This window comes from Rhea americana, unplaced genomic scaffold (genome assembly GCF_003343005.1).
Source record: "Rhea americana isolate MKP2758 unplaced genomic scaffold, rheAme1 scaffold_30, whole genome shotgun sequence".
Lineage (NCBI taxonomy): Eukaryota > Metazoa > Chordata > Aves > Rheiformes > Rheidae > Rhea > Rhea americana.
In genome coordinates this window covers 1,728,339-1,749,370 of record NW_028186424.1, presented here as the reverse complement: position 1 = coordinate 1,749,370, position 21,032 = coordinate 1,728,339, and the positions used below count along the sequence as shown (strand labels likewise).

General features: G+C 37.6%; 1 protein-coding gene across 3 annotated transcripts in view; it reads right to left on the bottom strand.

Annotated features, from left to right (window-relative positions):
* EVC (EvC ciliary complex subunit 1) overlaps positions 1-20,929 on the bottom strand; it is a 54,154-nt gene extending 33,225 nt beyond the window's left edge. For all 3 annotated transcript variants that reach the window (XM_085309583.1, XM_085309584.1, XM_085309585.1), the window contains exons 1-11: positions 20,728-20,929; positions 17,752-17,862; positions 16,607-16,690; positions 15,881-16,113; positions 14,790-14,874; positions 12,424-12,522; positions 9,990-10,127; positions 7,886-8,044; positions 6,127-6,343; positions 4,713-4,861; positions 2,212-2,310 (exon numbers count right to left, since the gene is read on the bottom strand). In XM_085309583.1, coding sequence (XP_085165709.1) covers positions 2,212-2,310; positions 4,713-4,861; positions 6,127-6,343; positions 7,886-8,044; positions 9,990-10,127; positions 12,424-12,522; positions 14,790-14,874; positions 15,881-16,113; positions 16,607-16,690; positions 17,752-17,763 — 1,275 coding nt within the window. In that variant the 5' untranslated portion in view covers positions 17,764-17,862; positions 20,728-20,929. The remainder of the gene's footprint in view (positions 1-2,211; positions 2,311-4,712; positions 4,862-6,126; positions 6,344-7,885; positions 8,045-9,989; positions 10,128-12,423; positions 12,523-14,789; positions 14,875-15,880; positions 16,114-16,606; positions 16,691-17,751; positions 17,863-20,727) is intronic.
* Positions 20,930-21,032: the final 103 nt, after the last annotated feature.

The following is a 21,032-nucleotide window of genomic DNA, read 5'->3' as shown; positions in this document are numbered from 1 at the left end:
GGACTGCAGTGTTTGCAGATGTGCTCAGACCAGGCTGCTCTACAAACTAGCCAGTTTAGAGCTGACTGGGGCATGGCTCTAGCAGTGCCGTGCTGACCATCGCTTTGGGAGGGTTCCTGGTACCTGCTAGCTGCTCTAATGTTGGCTTGCTCAGGTCTACCCGAGCTGCAGTCGTGCCTCTGCCCGCAGTGTGAAGTATCTTTTCTTTCCCATGGGTATCTTGTTTTCACCACTGGTAGCAGCAGCTTTTCCCTAGTACAGCTTGGGGAAACCAAGCAAAGAGGTGCAGCCCTGCTGTCCAGGGAAAGGCTTCTGCTTTTCCACTGTACACATTCCCTCTGAAAGCATGGTGGAGCAGAAYGAGAAGTGATGGCACTGTGACTGAGATGCAATTAGTAGATTTGTCATTAAGGGCAAAACCCGTTTTTGTTTCTGTGCTCCAGGTAAGGGACAAAATTTACCAYCGCTTCCCTCAGCTGCAGAAGTCAGAAAAGCCCTGCTTCTCTAAGGTGAGGCTATACTGACTTGTGCTTTCCTGGCTTTCTAGCTTGTGCTGCTTACAAAGTATACAGAACAGCAATTYGTTCTTCTAAAATAGTCTGTAGTATCTATATTCAGGGCTAAAAGAAGAAAGTGCATTTTTTTTCATTGTGTTAAATATCACAATAAAARTTACTGTAAAACCAGGTGGAAATTAAATTTGTGGACCCTCATCCATTAGATGCCAGATGGATTGCAGAATTTGTTGCAGTTTTTCATGTTTGCCTGTGTTTGTATGGATCTATGAATAAGGGAGCAGTTTTAATATGGAATATAATGGCTTAAACTTGGGTAAATTGGCAGAGTTCAAGTCTCTGCAACTCTCCCAGCAACTTGGCAGATCTGGAAACACTTAATTCACTCACACCAGTTTTTCTTTAATAGAAAAGAAGGCTGAGCTGAACACTCTGCTGAAAGAAATAGGATTTTCAGTCTGGTCCAAGTGTCAGTAAAGCAGAGCACACAATTTTTTTTTTTTTTTTAAAAAAAAAAAGCAAGGTAATTTCGCAAATGAAGTGGAGCTGTGCAGGGGCAACAACTGTTTGGTCTCCACAGACTTTCCATGAAATGAGGAAAGGGGTAGAGAAGAACTTGGTAGCTCCAGAGAGTGGACTGTGCACACTAGTATCAGCAAACAAGTTGGTTTTTCTTATACAGCTCTTACAAAACCTTCTCAGATTCACAAGTATAGCCCTCCATGCAAATTCCTCCTCTCTCTAAAACTGCAGTTTTCTCAAACACTCAGTTGCCTGCAGTATTACATAATTTTATTTCAAAAACTATTTCAAAAGTATTTCTTCTAAAGACAGTGACTCCAGTCTATTTTTTCTTTTTTTTTCAGTTGAATTTGAAAAAGTGCCAAACTTTTCTAAAGCAGAATAAATGCACTATCTAGCAACTTTTGCTAATTAAGATTGTGTGGGTATCTTATCCTGAGGTGATGGGAACTGCAAGTTTCCACAATGTCCAACGTGGCCATAATTATCATGACAAAGATCCTGTTGAGCTGAAAGTGATTAGTTCCAGCCTAATTAAAGGTCACTGCTGGCTACAGCTTTGTGCTTCATCAGATAGATCATTTATTTTCTTCTGTGCGCACACAGAGAATTGAAGATGATGCAAAAGCATGAAGCCACTATATATTTTCCAAATCAGTAAGATTAAGAAGTGTAAAAATATTACTTTATCCAAGATCTGAACTTATTTCAGGGAACTAACCAGTGTCAAAACAATTTCCCTGAGAGGAAAAAAGATGAGAACTATTTTTAGAGATGTAGTGAAGCTAACTAAGAATACAATCATCCTAACATGGTGCAGAAGACAGAATTATGCTACATAAATGAAAATTTTTATAATCCTGATAGTAAGGCTGGATATAGTATGCTGTCAACATTACTGCAGCCTCATCAGCCACATAGGCAGCATGTTTTGGCAGATCATCTGGATGTTTTTTGACTAACGCAAAGTTGAGAAACACTATGTGTTGGCAAGCTATATGGAAGACTATCCTTCTGTCTATCTACTGGTTTGCCACCTTAGTTTCCTAGGACTGCCACATTCTTTCACAAAATCTCTCCTTCAATTCCACCCAAGATACCTTACTCGTGTAATGAAATTAGAGGATTTTTGGAATTCATTTTAGTAATTAAAAMATATAATTGGAAGTGGCACCTTGTAGAGATCAGTAACAGCCTCCRCGCTCTCACAGTCACCCTCCTCTTCCAGGTCCCACTGTATCTGCTGATGCTTCTCTAAGAGCTCCTGGTAAGCCTAAGAGAAATACACAGGTCTACATAAACAGCTGAAAACACTGCTTTCAGTTTTTTGTGATTCACTGACCCAACTGTAACATCACAATAATAATCTAAATGCTAATCTGTGCTGTAACTCAGAAAGACATAAAACTTGCCTTTATCAATTTAATCTGGGCATATTTGGGCTATAAGGGAAGACTGAACTTTATGAACTAAAACCATCTCATTTTATAGACTAATGAGGAATCCTGTAAACAAATAATCCATGTTTTGAAGACACTTAAATTGTGAGTGCCCTCTTGCATGGTTGCTCTAGCTTTCATTGCTGGATCTGTGAATAGAGCACTTCTAAAGAACACAAAAGTGCTCTTAAAACTCTTTGTGCACAAGTTATTCTTCTAGAGGTAGACTTTAAAGTTTGCTCTTACCATGAAATCATAGTTTACCATGGAATTTGACTGACTTGTTGTAACTTGTATGTCTGCAGGGGCTGGGCTGAGCAAGACTTACTGTAACTTTGGTACTTCTTGGCTCATGTGCTTCACTAGATCACTCCTACATTCTGTTAGTAAAAAAAAAAAAAATCAAAATGTCCCATTTCCAACAGTGGAAACAGATGAAGGAGRCACCATGATACAGGGACTCTAACCTTTATCTAGGCCATTCTTTCATGCAAAAATCTGAATTATAGCAATGAAATCATTACTATCCAACTTGTGCTCAGAAGAAACGGCTGTGAAGCAAGAACCATCTCCCTAATTGTCAGCTACTTAAAATTCAGTAGAAAGGTCAGTTACTGTGCAGGCTGCTACCAGGGTGGTACAGCCTTTTGAGGCAGTGAGGAGAAGTCAGAACTGTAGATGGGAAAAGCTCTGGGCTAATGATGAGGCTTTAGGCCAACTCCTCCACTGCTGGTCTAGCTATGAAACCCTGGGCCAGACTGAAGACTGCTCCTCTCTGCTGAAGGAATTATTTTTGCAAACAATTATTTGACTATTTAAGTTAAATCATGGGAGATGCATACATGTTCCCTCCCCTCCCCCCAAAGAGCCTCTGGATTCAAGGTCCCATCTGCTCTAGGCCAAAAAGGTTTCTCCATGTTGGCTTTTTTTCACTTGCACACAGACATTTCATAATAAGAATCACTTATGTTCTGTATTGCATCATAAAGTGCAAACTGCCACATCTCCCAATTCCCACTCAACCTGTAATAGGTAAATTATTATTCTACAGTTCAACTAAGCATATTTGTCAGCTTTCTCAATGATATAGAATAGAGCATCTTTTACACAAAGCTGTGTGACCTAAGCTTTGTAGGGCAGAGATCTTAACACAAAATTTTTAAGCTTCATTTAACAAAGTTGAGATATGTTCAAGAATCTTACGATGTGCACAAATGAAAAATTCACAAGTGCTCAATGGATACAAAAATGGATTATAAAATTATCTGTCTCAGGAAAACATGAAAAGCCAAAGTAGTAAAATGCATTGTATTAAAGTGCCTGGAATCTTTTCTGTTTGTTCATATATGGTACCGAAAGGCTTTTTGAACTAAACTATACCAGATAGGTGTTGCAGTAAAAGAACAGTAATTGTATTATCTAATTCATACAATGTAATATAAAGAACTTGGCCTGCAACACAAAATTGAAGCATTGGTATTAACAAACTTTGACAGTTAGCTACATTAGGAACCTAAGTCTTCTCATATAGCAATTAATCTGAGCTATTAGATTTCAACAAAAGTTTAATGCTGCCTGATATAAGCACTTTAAAGTATTTCTTTTCATGAAAATTGAGGATTTTTTTTTTTCTTGAGTTTGTAGTTCTCAGCTGTTTTAGAAGTTCTGCCGGTCAGCATTTACTAGTTAGAACTGATTTTAGTATATACATCTTGAACACTAACAGTTCTATAGAAAATGTGGCCAAGAAAACATTACATTGGTCATTGGATACCTTATCAAATGATATCTTGCAGACCTTCTCTAAGATATCCTGCCAGCACTCAAAATTAGTTTTCCCTCTGCTTATGTGATATTTAAGTCTTCTAAGCCTCAGTAACCTCACTCATAAAAAAGGCARTTAGATCAAAATAATCTACTCTTTTCTGCAACACAGGCCATAGATTTCCTACTTTAAAACCAAATGTGCAACATACGAGTAAAGGATGTTTTCTACAAAACATCCAACCTMCAGTTAACAAATGCCCTTTGGCATTTGGTTGCAGCATCACAATTGAAACATGGGAGGAAAAGCCTCTAGGCAAGCCTAGATGATAGGATCTCTTCCCCTTTCCTCCTTCTGCACATGATTCTCAGGAGGACCCCAAATCCCAATTTGATATGATCTGGAGGAATCTGAAGCAGCTTTGGCCTTACAAACTGATAGAACAGTGAAAATAAGTCTTTATGTGCTCACCTTAAGAAAATCATGAAAATCTTCAGTATGAAAAGTTTTACTGAGGAGGCTCCCTTGTTCAGCCTTCTGTCTGTGTTTGAACTCTTCTCTCTTCTTTGCACGGTACTCCAGCTGTTTCAGGATCAGGTCTTTACTTTGCTGGACACATTCTGGAACATAAACCGTTAGTGATCAGATGCTGTAACTCCACARGGAAAATGCAGCATCTGCTATTGTCACACAACCTAAGCTCACAGAAATCTGTTAGTGAGGGGAAAGAGCCAAGTAATTACCATGYAGAATTTCAAAGCTGATTCTTATCCTGATGGCCTTTTTAGATAGGAAGTTTCATGCTGTTACACAACACTTGAATCTATCAATTTCTGGATCATTACTATCCTGTACCCTTCCTTTCACAGGTGCTGCTCTTCATGCAATGGTGGTGAATTACTGCAAGAAGCAGATTCCCACCCACCTTACCTYCCTTGCCCTGCACCTTAGGGGAGGTCTAGAAGTGGCTCACTGTCTAATTGCAATATGCCAATGCTACTGCAAGGATAGGAAAGAATACTTGGTGGGAGAACAGGTCCAGAGCAGCCCTGGTTCAGATTAAACTGGTCTGTAGCCATACTGGGGTTTCTAAGTGACTCCTCCAAGAACCTGCAGCACAAGGTTTCAAAGTCCCTCTGATTTTTGTCCTAGTATCACAAAATATTTGGAGCTCAGTCCTTCCTTCCTTATCCACCTTTTTGCTCCAGGTGACTTAAGTCTGTGAGTCCACTATCCAGACTGTGTGCTGCAGGGTGGAATTGGTCATCAGTGTTCTGCCACTTCTCCATTTCGTATTGCCTTTGCATTCAAGAGCTCTGTTTGTTTTCCCCCCATAGTTAGATTAGTACTTCACTTTCCACAATAGCTACTAAGGGAGAATGCAAATGAATAGTTGGCTGTTGTTCTGCAACCACACTGAGCTGCTTTAACTATAGTACAGTATTGTAGCACCACACATTACTCATTCTCCAGGTTAATCGATTGTGCTTATTCATGGGCTGATGATTCACTGGCAAAATGTTTGAAAATGCCCTGGAAGTGTAAGAAAGTCTAATAAAAATGTAGTTTGAATAAACGTAGCAACTGTTATTTTTATACACTACTTGATTCTTTACTACTTCCCTGTTTGTTTCCTAGGAGTACGGATTCTGTCTGGCTTTGTGTTCTGTGTGTGAATTATAGGCATAGTACAACTGCAGCATTCAGGAGCTCCCAACCAAGGTCAATCTATATCGACTCTCTTAGGTGAAAATATTGCACTCCAACTGTGTGTGTTYTTGGTTATTCTTCAGATAATAAATATGGCCCAAACCATAACTTTATACAAACGTGAGAATGTATACCCCTGTTAGTTACCTTAYGAGTTCTTGTCTAAAATACTTACCATTACTGAAACATGTGAGTTGTTCCCAGAAGGCCTTGTGCAGGTCTGTTAAAAGCTCTTCCTTTTGTCGGACTGAGAGATTGTTCTTTACAGTTAAATGGTCTAAAATATTTGATACAGTATTTAATCTACATTTGCACTCTTCCGGTATATATGACTTCAGTGAATCGATCACTTTTATCATAAGCTCCCAGTTAAATAACCTTTCCTGAATGTCCTGAAAGCAAATAAGAAAACTACATGTAGAAACTACRTATAGGTCTTAGGTTATGCTCATCCTTTCATTAGCTTACTTGGTCACAAAACAATTTAGAAAGGATGTTTCTCAAGACAAGTTTCATACATGTAAATATGTCTGAAACTCTGGACCTGTATGGCATGGCAGTGGGGTCAATTTTGTGTTCATTTGCATCAGGAYAGGAGTTAATCTAAAGCTATTAATATTCTTCATTATTTGTAGCAATCAGGAAGACAGTAACAGAGGAAAAAAAACATAAATACTSAAGGGGGAAAACCTGGCAAAGGGACCACATGAAGGACATGAACCTCCAGGTCCTTCATGTGGACCCTTCGCTAACTTTTAAGACCCTATACACTACCCTATTGTATGCCTTAATTTGAAAATGAGGACAGATGTCTGATTTTTGACACTGCTGGAATTCCTCCAAACACATGGTAGAGTTCAGTGAATGTATTTAAAATGAGTATAATTGCACGTGGCCTAGCAGTTTCCACTATGCTAGTAGAGGAGAATTCCAGGACTGCAATAAGGAATGAGATCTCCTTGCCTAAACTGGAACTGCTTTAAACAAAGATGCTAGCCTGTAAAGCAAGCACAGCTACCCAGGTTAATGGAGATACACACAGCTGGTGACTTTTGCAATGAGATGCAAGTGTCACAGTAGTGACTTTGGGTAGGAAAATCATTACATCTTGTGTCCAAACACACCATTTGAAATTCTCCCATCTGAGAGATGCTCCTGTATGGTAGCTCAGTGCAAGTCGGTTGTGATCAACTGCAAAGACTTATCTTCGTATGCGCTGTTCTACTGCAAAACTAATAAGCTAATAATTACCATATCTTCTATTAGTAAGCAAAAATGAAATTAGCTATTCATTTATTCTCCAAGTCACTAACAAATGCAGTGGACCATATTGTTTGTATTGTTGATCTACACGTTTCAGGCACCTCTTCCAGTATCCAAAAAGTAAATACAGATCTGGCCTAAGGAACTGTTAGATATATCACAATGAAAAGCAAAATGCTGATGCATTTATAAAMATTTGTCCTCTAAAGACTATGTTCCTAAGAGATGCTGTGGGTTTTTAATTCCAGTTAACACAGGAGACAAAGAACCACCCTCAACTGAAAATTCTTAATTTAAATTATGGTTGCTCAGGTAAACTGGAATAAATACTCTGAAAGAAAAGAATTTCCTAATGCTCAGCAAAATGRTTCTCTTCATCATTAGGTCTAGCACTCTTGCTAGTAGCTCACTGACTACATTAACATTGTGCACATCACTTTTTCCGAACATGCCTGCCTAAACTGTATTTTAAGAATTAGAATTCAAGTGAAGAGTTTACTCTTATGAGCCTTTTTGAAGTTTATAAACTTTATAAGGTCTTTGCAACAAAGCTGAAAGAATAGTTGAAGCACTCTGTCATTCATGATACAGGACTGACAAAYCATATTTGCATAATGTTTTGTGTTTAGATCGACTAAATAACTCTCAACTTCTTTGTTTTTGTACATTACCATTGCATGTAAATCCTGTGATTCACTTAATAACTCTTCTACCGCAATCATCCTCTCAGTCAGATCCATAGTTATCTTTGCTGCTGTGGCACCTGAGCATTTTGACTGATCCAAAAGAAATTGCTGGGCTTTGTCAGCCTGCTTCCAGAAAGCTTCCATCTGTGGAATAAGAATCAAACCACAAACCATTTCCCCTCATTAATCATCTAATATTTCATTATGCTATAACATACAAGTCACTGAGATTACAGACAGCTTTCAGTATTAGTTATACTGAASATTTTGCAAAACTATATCCAGATACTATTTATAATGGCACGTGTTGATGGCACATAATCATTAAGTGGTATGTTTGGCCAATCCTGACCTTTTTATTTTTTATGGGAATCATTCAGTATAATTTTTCTAAGAGTTTGCTGTTAGCTTGCCATGTATTGCATCTACAAAAGCCTAGTATGTTGTTCATGGAAAGAGTAAAAAGGATAGTAAACTGTAAGCTTTTTTTTTTTTCTGGGATGTTTCTTTTCCTATAGGAGTAGGCATTCCGGACAAACAAGATTTTTGGTGAAGGAAAACAATCCTCACCGTTTTTCACCATCCAAGCCTTTTATAGCTACATGTTACATAACCACTTAATCAAGGATCCAGAAATTAAGTACTTTGTACAGTTTCAAAAGCTGTATGTGCCTATTTGAATACATTATCTCTAGATTACTACAGCAATCTCTAGTTTGGCAGACTGCACGTAATTCTGCATGTGTGGGTGTTCTGTTGGTTTCAATAGGATTACTAATATGCATAAAGCTAAGAAAATGTATTCATCATCAAGATTTGTATTAAGAATCTGAAGTTTTTTATTTTTATGGTAAAGAATACCTTTATATTACTGAAGGAAGAGATGAACAGTTCAAGGTCTTGTCTTTGTAGAGTCTAATGTATGTATAGCATAGTCACTTTAAACACTGGTGAAAAGCGTGTGCTGGTRTAACAGTGACAGATCCACTAAAGCGTGACTGCTGATGGTGAATAACTGCCTCATGTTGCTCAGTGAAGCTGTCATGCAGGGATTTTTTTATGACTAACATTGCAGGACCCTAAACAATCAAWTTTTCACCGAACAAAGCTAAATTGCAAAAGAAACTTTACATGGGTCTATCATCATTACCAGTTCCTCCACTATAAAATGAAAGGCCCGGAGATTCAAAAGAAAGCCAAAAAAATTTCCAGTGAAGCACTTAATCATCAGAGATTTAAAAAATGTTAAATCCTTTATGGAAAATGCTCTATGGAAATAAGATAATGGGCTGTTCAGTTCAAGACTGAAGTGCCATGGTCAGTCAGTGCAGACAGCCCATAGAGCCATCAGCCTGACTAGTCTCTCATTTTCATCAGCAGTCAATTTGCTCAAATATCAAAAAAAAAAATATATCTTTCAGAATATCCAGTTTACTAGACAATACCAAGCAGAACACTTTTAACCTCCGGTTTTCTAGCCTATAAACTAATCTGGACACAGTGAAGCTAATGAAGGGAAAAATTATTATTTTGAGGATCAAATGTCAACTATCAAATTACATTTTTTCATATCAAAAACTAAGTAAACATAGTATAATGCGCAAAGCTGCTAAAGCAAAGCTTTTGCTAAAGCAAATGTGCAAATCATACTAAAAGGTCATACTGTAATTATTTCATTAGTAATTATTTCAGCTGTAAAAGTTTCATGTTATCATATTATTCTCTTACTCAATTATGGAGTATTGGAAGCTAAGTGTTATGTGAATACAAATGTAGGGAAGAAAGCACAGTGCTGTGACAAAATTCCTAAAAATCAGACTACAAAATTCAGGCTTGAAATGCACCTTACAGCAATACACATTTGTCAGCTATAGGCTCAGCATGCTGAAGTAGTGTTTATATGAAAAATGTTGGCTCCCAAAGGGAGTTGCAAATACTTTGCTAGAGCAATGTAAAACTGTTTTCAGGACCCATGCACATCTAAAATACTAACTGTGGACTAGTCAACCCAACAGTAAAAAACAAAAGAAAACATATCTCATCAAAAGAACAACATTAAAATTTTAGAACAGAAAAATTAGAAAGTTACATTATCTATTATGTGCTCAGAATATTCTCTTTCTTTTCTTTCTAAGTCTTCTAGGGTCTGGTACTCAGAATTATGGGCTCCTGACATCTCAGTATTCTGAAGTCTAGAGTCAAGTTGTTTCTGTAATTCTTCAAAATCCTGGAGAAAAAATAAGCAATTTGTTACACAGAAAAACACACACCATTATCCCTTTTTGTAAAGAGAACATGTTCTAATAATAGGTACAAATGCACTGCCATACAGTTGGTAACTTCACTTCTAAATTCTGGAGTGACTTTGTATGTCAAGTCTGGCTCACAGTTAAGGAAACTGAACAACAGTGTTCAGGAAGTTTGTCTCTGGGCAATGCATTTCCTGCAGCAAGGAAAGAAAACACATGACTATATGTATAGGGCATCTCTGAATTACTATAAATAGTTCTATCTCTACTTCAGTTTATCCAGTATGTGAGTACAATCAAGTACCATCTCCAATGAATTAAAGTTTTAGTAAATACTGATTCATGGGCTTTCATATTGCTAATCCTTTGAATCTAAATAAATATTTTAATGCATGCAACCCATCTTTAAATGGTAGTTATGAGTATACACGCTGCGTTTATAAGAACAGCTAAGTATCCAGATACAATTTTCAGATTGTGTTTCCTGCAGAGTGCTAACATACATAGATAAATATACCTGTAATGCTTGTAAGGAACAAATTGTGCGCTAAGTGATTATGTAGGTTTTTATGGCTTCTCAGTCCAGGCTTTTGAAGCCAGGATGATGTTTTCAGAGCTAATAGTATCAATAAATACTAGTCCTCAGCCCTTATTTAGTAGTTTGGTACTGAAGCGGATGACTCTTTTTGCTCAAACATGCCTTCTGTAACAGATATTTATTTAATATCACACAATTCTGTTCACCAATGAATTAACTAAATACCTTATGTCTTAAGGAAATGTAACCAGATTTGGACAAGCTTCACAAACAATTTCATCAAAATCCCATGCATTCTTCCTACAATGCAGAATTAAGAGGAAAACACTGTCCACAATAAATCATATAATCCTCTGTCCTGCCAAAGCAGGATTATATGCAATGTTTTGCAATGCTATGTTTGCGTATTATTAACTTCTCTTTTAGATGGGATTCATAACCAGTCTTTCCCACTAGGCGATATCCCAACCTTAAGGCCATCGTGTTTCCAAGCCTTTTACTACAGAACATGGAATGTCGGAATGCTAGATTACCAAATTGGAGATTAAACACACTAACGACTGGACAATTTTGGCACTGACTGCATCTAATAAAGAAGATGTAGTCTTTACCTTGCAGTGGCCTCAGCTGCATGAAGAGACACATGCTGCCAAGTTTATTGAGAGTTAGGTTATATTGGGAAAGATGCCTAAACTATATTACTTCAGCATTTGTAGTTTAAGGTCATTAAAAAAATGTCAGAAAAAAAGTCTATCAGAGGGATATACACACCATATCTTACTTTTTACTTAGTAAATACTATTAACTTAAATACTAAACATGAGGATTCACGGCAGTGAAGTGGTCTTACAGCAAAATCCAATCTAATGTAAAATATTGGGTAAAATCAGAGAGATTTCCAACGTTAATTTACAAGCTGTGAGAATGCACAAAAAAAGCTGATGGGCTCTAATTTAATGTCCAAGTGTTAAATTCCATCTAAATATAACAAAAAAAATCTTTACTGTGAGAATGATTAAATATTGGAATAGGTTGCCTAGAGAAATGATGGAAATATCAGACTTGGCCTGACAGGGCACTGGAAAACATTATCTAAGGCCCCTCTTTCAACAGAAGGTTGATCTCCAGGGGTGCCTTTCAGCTCAGACTTTTTTACGATTCTGATTTGAAAATCTTCTAGCAATCTTAAAAATAATATTCTAACTCTATCCAAAATATATAGTGACTGTAAACGTTTATCTTCTAGTTCAGAGGTGGAAAATTGATTTTGGTAAAAGTAGATGGAAGAAAAAGGGACAAAGAAAAGCATATTTTCCCTTGATACAGTGCCAGGAGGAAATCCAAGACTTTTATTTCCAGCTATGTTGTTRTTAATCACGATACATGGGCCTGGACAAAGACCTGATAATGAGAAGTCATTAATTGTGAGTGAATAGGGTTGGAACATTGTCTTCTTGAGTGGATTCAACCACAAAATACTTCTGTTCCTACTAGATTAGAAACAGCACTGTCCTGATCACCTCAGACAACAACAGGGAGGAAACGTGGATACTRGAGAGAAGCAGCTAACGAGCGGGTACCTTCGCATGAATTCTGAAACAGCCCTCAAATGACATTGCTGTATAAAAGACCAGGAGAGACAGACAGCCYGTTGTGTCTGCTTGCACCAATTGGTGGAATTAATTCTTATTTTCTGTTTTCTGAAATACTAACCCCCCAAAACCCCAGCCACTTACATTTTCCTGAATTAAAAGGATTTTCTTGAACAAATCATCCGTAATCTTCTTTTTATCATAGAAATCTGTGAGGTATATTTTGAGAATCTGAATAAAAATCTATTCAGAAGGAAAGAAAAAAACAGGATAAGTGCCTACTGAAGATCATAAAAACATCTTTGTGATAACTTCTGTTGCTTTAAGTCAATCAGTGAGAATATAGTGAATCGTAAGTAAAAGAACAGAAACATCATTAACAATTCTGCAGTACTTTGTTATGAAAAATCCTTTGGCTTTGTCTTCAGTAAGAGTACGGGAAGATTGTGTTATGTTCTAACAAGGACAATGACATAATCGCACATATATCTAATAAAACTGACAAATTTGAAACTGAGCTTTACTGGAAAATACACAAATTGATTAAAGCCTAATGTTTCTAAAACTTAATGAACACCTAAGCTGAAAGTTGTTAAGAGATAGTTTACTATGATTTCAACAGTAGTCTGCCAACTAATGAAGTATCAAACATTTTTATATACAAACTGTAAAAAAAAGTATTCATCTCACTTTCTGGCTACTTTCTCTCACAAAAGTACACTATTTTCCAGTCGATTTTTTTTTTTAATTGCAATACTAGTTTCTGCCAAAAGATATTTTTGAACCCTCGGTTAATTTTCAATTAGTCTCTTCTCCCTTGCCTAATCCCYTTGCCTCTTTTAGAGTGTCAGTGTAAAGATGAGTCACTTCATTACTAACTGTTGTCATGTTCTCCAACGTGAACATAAAGACGTGTGAAACGTAACAGCAACCTGTCTGTTACTTGTGTACATGAAAACAATGATCATGAAGTTGCCTGGTTTTGAACATATTTTATGTAATAGCAAAAAAAACATATTTATGTAAAAGAAGATTCTCCAAGCCAACATTTGAGCTGAGCAAAATCTGGAAAATATGTTATCATTAAATATATGTTATCATGTGTTAGTTAGAGAGCTCTGTAGAAGAGAAATACAGTAACATTGTCGTGTTTTGGATCTCCCTTGACAATGTTGTGCATGGGAATTTGGCAGTTTTTGAACATACAASATCATGATACCACAAACTATAGAAAAATAAAGCATCAGAATTCAGAAAACACTGAAGGAATGGAATATTTCCTTTTCCTAGAACTGACCMTAAGAAAGATTGACTCTCAAGCCTGAGAAAGCAGAGTGGAAAAATAAGAAACTATCCTCTAGGCTGAAAGGGGTTTTTTCCCCCTTGTTCACTGCTAATAAACATAAAAACCCAGTTATTGAAAGCTTCAGCTAACAGTCAGTCACCTGCCTTTTGTGGTGATTTCTGGTGGCCCACGAAGTGTGTTAAATGCTCATTTTCTTAGTGTTTCTGTGATTACATCACCATGTTGTGACTTTACCTGCACCTATAAGTTGACGATTAACTTTGAGATCAAGTTTGATCTTCCCTAGTGAAGTTACTACTTTCTAGTGTCTGATCTCAAGTTCTTCTCTTCTTCTATTWATGACTACATAAGCTGAGGGATCAAAACCAATCAGATCAGAAGTGGMTTTCCAGGTTATTTTCACACTTCCTCTTCCGAGACGTGTAGAAATTTGTTCAGAAAACCTCACCCCTTGAAATATTCTCAGTGCATTCAACAAATTATATTAGAAATGACCAGTAAAGAGAGGTCTGAAAAGAAGAGGAGAAAGCTATACACTTTATGTTCAGATATTGATTACCTGAGCTAAAACTCAGTAATGACAATATTTCTGTCTCCATCATTACTTACTTACTATAAACAATTTCCCTGTCTAGGTGTTCTGTTGTTCTAATTGCATAAATCCATTTTTGTTTTTTTTTCTTTCCTGTCATGTTTGCACGCTGTGAATTGACGCAGATAGCTACCTACGACTTACAGGGGTGCCTTAATTTCTCTGTCCTGCAAAATCAGGGCTATTGTATTTATCACTGTAGTACTGATTCAGTTTTTTATTTTCAATTATTCACATTATTCAAAGAGCACACTGCCTTTGGAGTTAAATTGCACAAGCATCGTCATTAAAACAAACTAATTATTAAATATTTATCGTTTTTTAATGAATACTGAGTGCTATAGGCTATCCTATGCAGTGAGGTTTAAAACCAAACTGTAGCATCATCCAGTCTGACCTCCTGATTTCACAGGCCATTATATTTCACAGGGTTACTCCTGTATGAACCTCAGATACAGAGAATAGAGAGAAAAATTAAAGAGAATACTGTAGAAATATAGCTCTGCTACAGTACTTTCCAGCTAGCCAGTTGTTTATGTTCATTATTTCCTAAACTGATATTCAACTAAGATGTTCAAACCAAATAGCTATAAATGAGATATGAGTACCTACCATGTGCTTTTCTTTTCTCAGTTCAGTATCAAGAAGCATAATGTCTTTTAAAAGAAGACTGCAGAGGCAGAGCTTAACATCAAAACTAAAACAAAGATTACAAAAWCATTAATGTCAGTCTGGATGACAGTTGCATAAAGGGCAACACCATGTATTTCTTTTATTTGATAAATTTTCCTAAAAGCAATGTTCCCAGAATAACAGCCATTTATCTTCACATTTCTTTCTCTTTCAAATAAAATATTTCTATATAAAGGTAAGCAAAATGAGATAATGCTTTAACAATACTGGAGATGCAGTTCCCTTTAGAAAAAGTCAGGATAAATACAGGCATGAATGGCTACAATAAAGGGAAAAGAAAGCTTTAAATTAAAATAACTATAATAAGAGTGGACATTTTGAAACCATTTTTCACTGTTAGTACTCCCTCAACCCCACAGTGACTTAAATATAATTGCCCCCCCCCCCCTTTTTTTTTTTTTGCGACTGAGAATACAGACATATTCATCTAGGGGTACCTTACCATTATGTGGCTAAATGAAAATCAAAACTGATAGTCCATTTGGTTTAGCTCAATGTGCTCATCACCAATCTGTCTGAGAGAGGAAGCTTTCCTACAATATTATTTAAGTAGTTCCTATTAAAATTGGGAGAACAGACTGCTGGTATTTGCTGTCCCTGAGACACCTGTTGTATAACTTAATTTTATATGATGCAGATGACTCTGGTCCCTGTACAGCAATATAGGTTCAGCATCCAGCACGTGAGCTGAGAACCCTAAAGATTCTATGGTTCAGCACTTGCATAAAACAGTCAATACCTTGCAGCAGTATTAAACTTGGAGTTATTATTCTTTCATAATTAGTAATGTAGCAATGATACTGTCTGGGTAAAAAGAGATCTCCATATCAAAGATACATGTTTATGAGACTCCTTTTGCATAAGTTCTGATTGCCAAAATTTCATAACCTGTTTTTTAATATATAATATGAAGCATTTCAACCCTAGTCATCTGTTTATGCCAGACCTTTAGTGGTTGTCTGGAAAAACCACCAGGGCACAGCAGGAAATGACCAAACACAACTGGTTACCTCTCGCAAGTCAGCACTTCGGGGAAGTGGGTCACCTTGAGGAAAGTCCGAGCCTGAAACCTGTCGTCGCTGGCAGAGGAGTGAATTGTCGTGGAGGAGCTGCAGTCCTCCTTGTCTCCCTGGCTGAGGGAGCTCAGGCTGCCCGAAGTGGATGTCTCCATTACCTGATTAGGCAGAACAGCCTGCTTTGGATTCTCGTGCAAAGATGGATTGGATGAGCCATCTGCCAATGGCTAGAGTCAAAGAAAATTTACCAAGGTTAATTAACACAACACAATAAGGAGCTAAATGGCTCATCAATTTACTGTGCTTGCTTTCATGCAAAAAATTAGTACACAGCAAAAATGTTTCCACATAAATTTAAGTTCATCATAGTGAGAAGTTTCTGGGTTTCTTGTAAAAACATTTCCTTACTGAAGGACAGAACCTTGGGTTTGTTAGGCCTCCTTGGACAGAACCAACTTCCACTAATGTCAATGGAAAGAATACAGTCTCTTGACTGCAGTGAAAATTGACTAGACACAATATAAAGTGCTGAAGGTTTTGGGGGGGGGGGGAACGAAAGCAGCTGACACTGCATAGAATAAAGYCTGAGTCAATGGCTTATTAATAAATAACACTCCCTGTTAAGTAGATTGACAGCAACTCTTCCAGTAATTCTTAACTCTGCAATTTATACTGACACAAAATGATTTTAGTTTCTGCAAATAAAGTCTAAAACCTTACCCTAAATTTCTGATTGATTGGATAGATGACTTTTGCCTTTAATGCAAACGCTGTGATGTTACTGCTCAGAGGAGACTCGTCTTCCTGTACAGAAAAAGAACAGAAAACTACTCTAAATTTTAAGAACAGCAGTAGGCTTGACAGTTGTTTGCTATAAGTACCATGTGCTCCTTCTAGTTACATAACTTAGAAATTTTTACTGAAAACTGACTGTTTCAGGCTTGGCAACAAAACCTATGTAAGACTCATTCAGGTCAGAGTATGAAAACCAGAAAAGAGAACTGCAGTTCTCCCTATCCATTATTATGACTCCAAAACAGTTTTACTCCTGTAAGTGAAAATGAACAGTAGCTGGCATTCACAGAATATTTGCATTCCCTTTCTTTCCCCCTTCAACATCAACTAAAGATTTCACATGAGAGATTTAAATTACCTTAATAATAGAAATTAGCTGGATAGATACCATCCTAACTATAAATTCTGGCTTTCAATTTAAATACAGAAACAATATATTAAAAAAAAAAAAACAGTCATCATTTTTTCCAGGAAGAACTTCTATAATTCCAAATAACATTTTATAGATAATGCATTCTTTTCATACAATTTGCTGTTATACATAATCTGACTTTCTTCTTTTCCTCTTTCCTATCCGCTGCTCTATGCACTGGAATAAGGGGATAATCAGCTTTGTTTTGTTAGGCTACACGTGTCTTATTGAAAGGTTGGCTGTGAGTAACAGAATGTTTAAAACCAAGTTTTAGGAGGTTTCACATTCTAACTTTTTTCTTTTTCCAGTTTCAAATGAAAGATTCTATTTTGTCAAAATATTTTTCTTTATAAAGATTTTTCCAGGAAGTATCAAAACACTAATTGAGAGAACTCAGGATCTTTACTAAAATACCCACAAAGAGCCAAATGAAATGGAATCCATACGGTGAATTAATGCCACAAATTGTTGCATTCCCGAGCAGCTACCAACGCTCTTTTTCTTTTTCTCTCCCCCCCCGCCCTTTTAACATTTTTTGAATGCCTTTTAAGGTCCCAATTCCAAGCCCACTAAAATCAAGATATTTTGGACAAAGTCAGGAATGTGCTGATTACTGCTTAAAGCAAAATGGACATCCACCACTAAAACATAACTTTACCTCCGACACCATTTCCTCTTTTGAGGTATCAGGCTCTGTTTCACTTTTTGTGAGTGTATGCCCTTTCTCATCAGGGTTGAAGCCTTCCAGAAGTCTCTGGGAATCGTCCTTCTGGAAGTCCAAGAGAAAGAAAAACAACATGCAACACATGCAACACAGAGAATGTATATTCCCCTGAAGCATCTCCGACAGCAGCCTGCATACACTCATGTCTCTACCCTGAAAAAGTTAAATGTTGGCTGAAAAAGATAATTTTGGAAAATACGATGAACTGTCAGGAACAAATAATCGTCACAAAGTATTCACCTTCTTCTTTTCCATCCCCCCCCAAAAATGTATATAACTGGGCTTTGTTTCTCTACCAAATACACAACATCTAGTAAGGCCATGAACTGTAACATGCTTGTCCCTGTGCACCGGCATAGACCAACTAATAACAATGTTAGTCAAGGCATCCAAACCTTGACTAAGAAATCATTGCATCTCAAGGAATTTTTTTTTAACAAGGGAAAGGATGATGGACAGATTGATTTGACTGATTTTTTTTCTTTTCTTATTCAGCTTTGCATTCTACTAACTACTTTTTCATGCAGTCTAATGATATGGCTGCAGCCATATGCATGTAACCATCTTAGGGAAAGATTCTCCTTGAATTATTTATCACCTGGTATAAAAAGCAGTTCATTTTGTCAGAAAATAAAGAACTAAGTAAAGAACCGCCTAGCCTTTGAATAGATTAATTTCTTTGTAACTTGCCTCTGTTGTATCTCTGGAACTTAGTTGCTCAGTAATGTATCACCTTCTTGGGCTAGACTCCAGGACTGGGTAAACTGAAGACTCTGTTTCCTAAAAATCTACTAAAGACTTAAGAACGGCTATAAGCCTTCCTTAAAATTCTTGTCACTTAATTTGTCCCAAACTAGAACTTCACAAAATTTAGGCTAAGTGACCAGGAGTTATGGAAGTAGCCACATCGGATTCACTGTGGTACCATCACACCATAGTCATTCCAAAAAAAGGCTTTGCTTTGCTTGTCCTAACTCTCTGAATGTTCATACTTCATCACAACACRCTTATACTCCTTTGTATATCTCCATCAGTATCACTTTACAGGGTTACATTTTTCTAGGATTATTTTTTTCTGCTAATATTTCTAATCCCATCACCTTCCTTTGTTTTTCTGTCCCTTATTTTTGCAACAACTTCCAAGTATCTGTGAATGTGATTAAAGTGCTATTGATCTGCAACCGATTTTACTAATCTTTTAGCTCATTAAGGAAAAAATGTTGAATAAAACTAAGTTTAATTGTAATTCCAGTAACAATTCATCAAGCTAATTTACCAAAACATCATGAGACAAGCTCAAACCCAAATGGTCACAGGAGCTTCTAGGCAACACCATAACTAATACTATCAGCAGGAATGTGTAACAGTGCACTACACTGAAGTTGCACACTGTAAAGGTTTCTTCCAGAAACTCTCCTGGTGTGTCCTAGGTACAGATCACCCAACGCTTAACTGCAAGCATCCCAGTCCTACAGATTCAGGTTGTCTATGTAACAGTGATTAGTTGGGGCTGAGTCAGARATGTGGATGGCTTACCATGGTGCAAGAATAACTCAACTGCTTACGAAGCAACAGGGCATATTCAGGTAAACTGTCACTGCTTTTACTTCCAATATGTCAGGCTGGTGGTTCAGTAACTGCTCTATCTGCAGGTACGCCTGCTGTATAGCACGGGTGGAGCAGACAATACGTGAAAGGAACGGACCCAGGCAACCTAAGGTAGATAGATGTGCCTGCATTTATGAAATCAGACACACTGGATACAATCTACCAGCCCTGCAGTGTGTTCTGTTTGCACCAGCGGGCAGTTATTTTTCTTTCAAAATAAACAACTCTCTTACAGTAGCAGTATTGATTTTAACAGCATTCAAGCACCTAAATGCATCTAAAGATCTGGATCAGAAACAACTGACAGCTTCCATCCCCTACTGACATAAACGAACAAAGGATAAAACTGTACATGGATATATTGAGTCGGTAGTGACAGTACAATACAGATACCACCTATTAAGGTAGGGAAAATGAGCAATTGAATCAAAGAGGCTTGCACTCACATGAGATGCATTGATCTAGCATTTGAAGTGCAGCYATTACTGGGCTAAAGCATGGCTTCAAACAGTTTCAAAGCTCCTACTTAAAAGCAGTCTGAAGCAAGAGGATTCTTCTCTTGTGTCACGCTTAATGATGACCAACACTAGCACATATGTACATGTTGCAGACCTGGTACAGCTCAAAAAAGGTGTAATAGTTAAAGGTAGTTAAAAAACAAATGGTATCAACTACCCATCGAACATTGACAGAGCATCCTGAAGGGCTCTGAATTTCCCAGCTGTCCCAATGCCAACCGTTGCTGCATCCAGTTAATCCAACAGTATGTGGGACTAAATCTGATGTACACCAAGAAAGAAGCAGAAGTCAACAACAGTTCCCAGCAAACGTACCTGTGCAGTGTAATTCTACAGAAAAGTGTCAGTAATTATGGAGTCCACAAACATTCTGTATAATAACGACATACAAACCATCAACCTTATTCCTTAAAACAGCAAGACAAGTATATATTAACAAAAGTGATGTGTTTCAGAAACCCCTGCTAGTAAATACACTCTATTTTATATATTTTCAGGTATGTAGGGGGTAGCCTCAAAGTAGCAGTTAGCTATGTGCATTAATATTTCTGGTTGCTCTGTTCATTTCAGTGCTTTGGAAACTGGATTGCTCTTACTGTTTTTGGAACAGAAATTTGTGGTTCAATTATCCCATGAAGCTTCTGCGAACAGGATACATCTTCCATTATCCCCCCAAAGCAACACAGCCTTCTACAAGAAGCGATGACTGTGAGTGACAAGTTGTGGGCCAGCCCAGCCTGTTTTAAGGGTCACAGGCGAGCAGGGCAATACTCGGGATACATACACTTAAAGCAGTCTCGCTTTTGAGTCAAGCTGTTTTACTCTGTCTCAATAAATTCTGAAAGGAAGGAAATAGTAAAATCAATCCAAACAGAGCAGGGTCAGGAATTGCGCGGTTCCCCGCCTGCCGTCGGGTTCACCCGGAGTTACCCCGAATTCCTGCGGGCTCATCGCTCCCGAGGACGCGGGTTGTGCGGGGGGCCAGGTTTCGAGCAGGCACGTCAGAACCGCGCTGCTGCCGCGCCCGCGCTCCCCGCGCCCCGGCCCGCCGCCACCGCCCTTGGCCCGTTCGTGCGCTCCCGCCCCGGC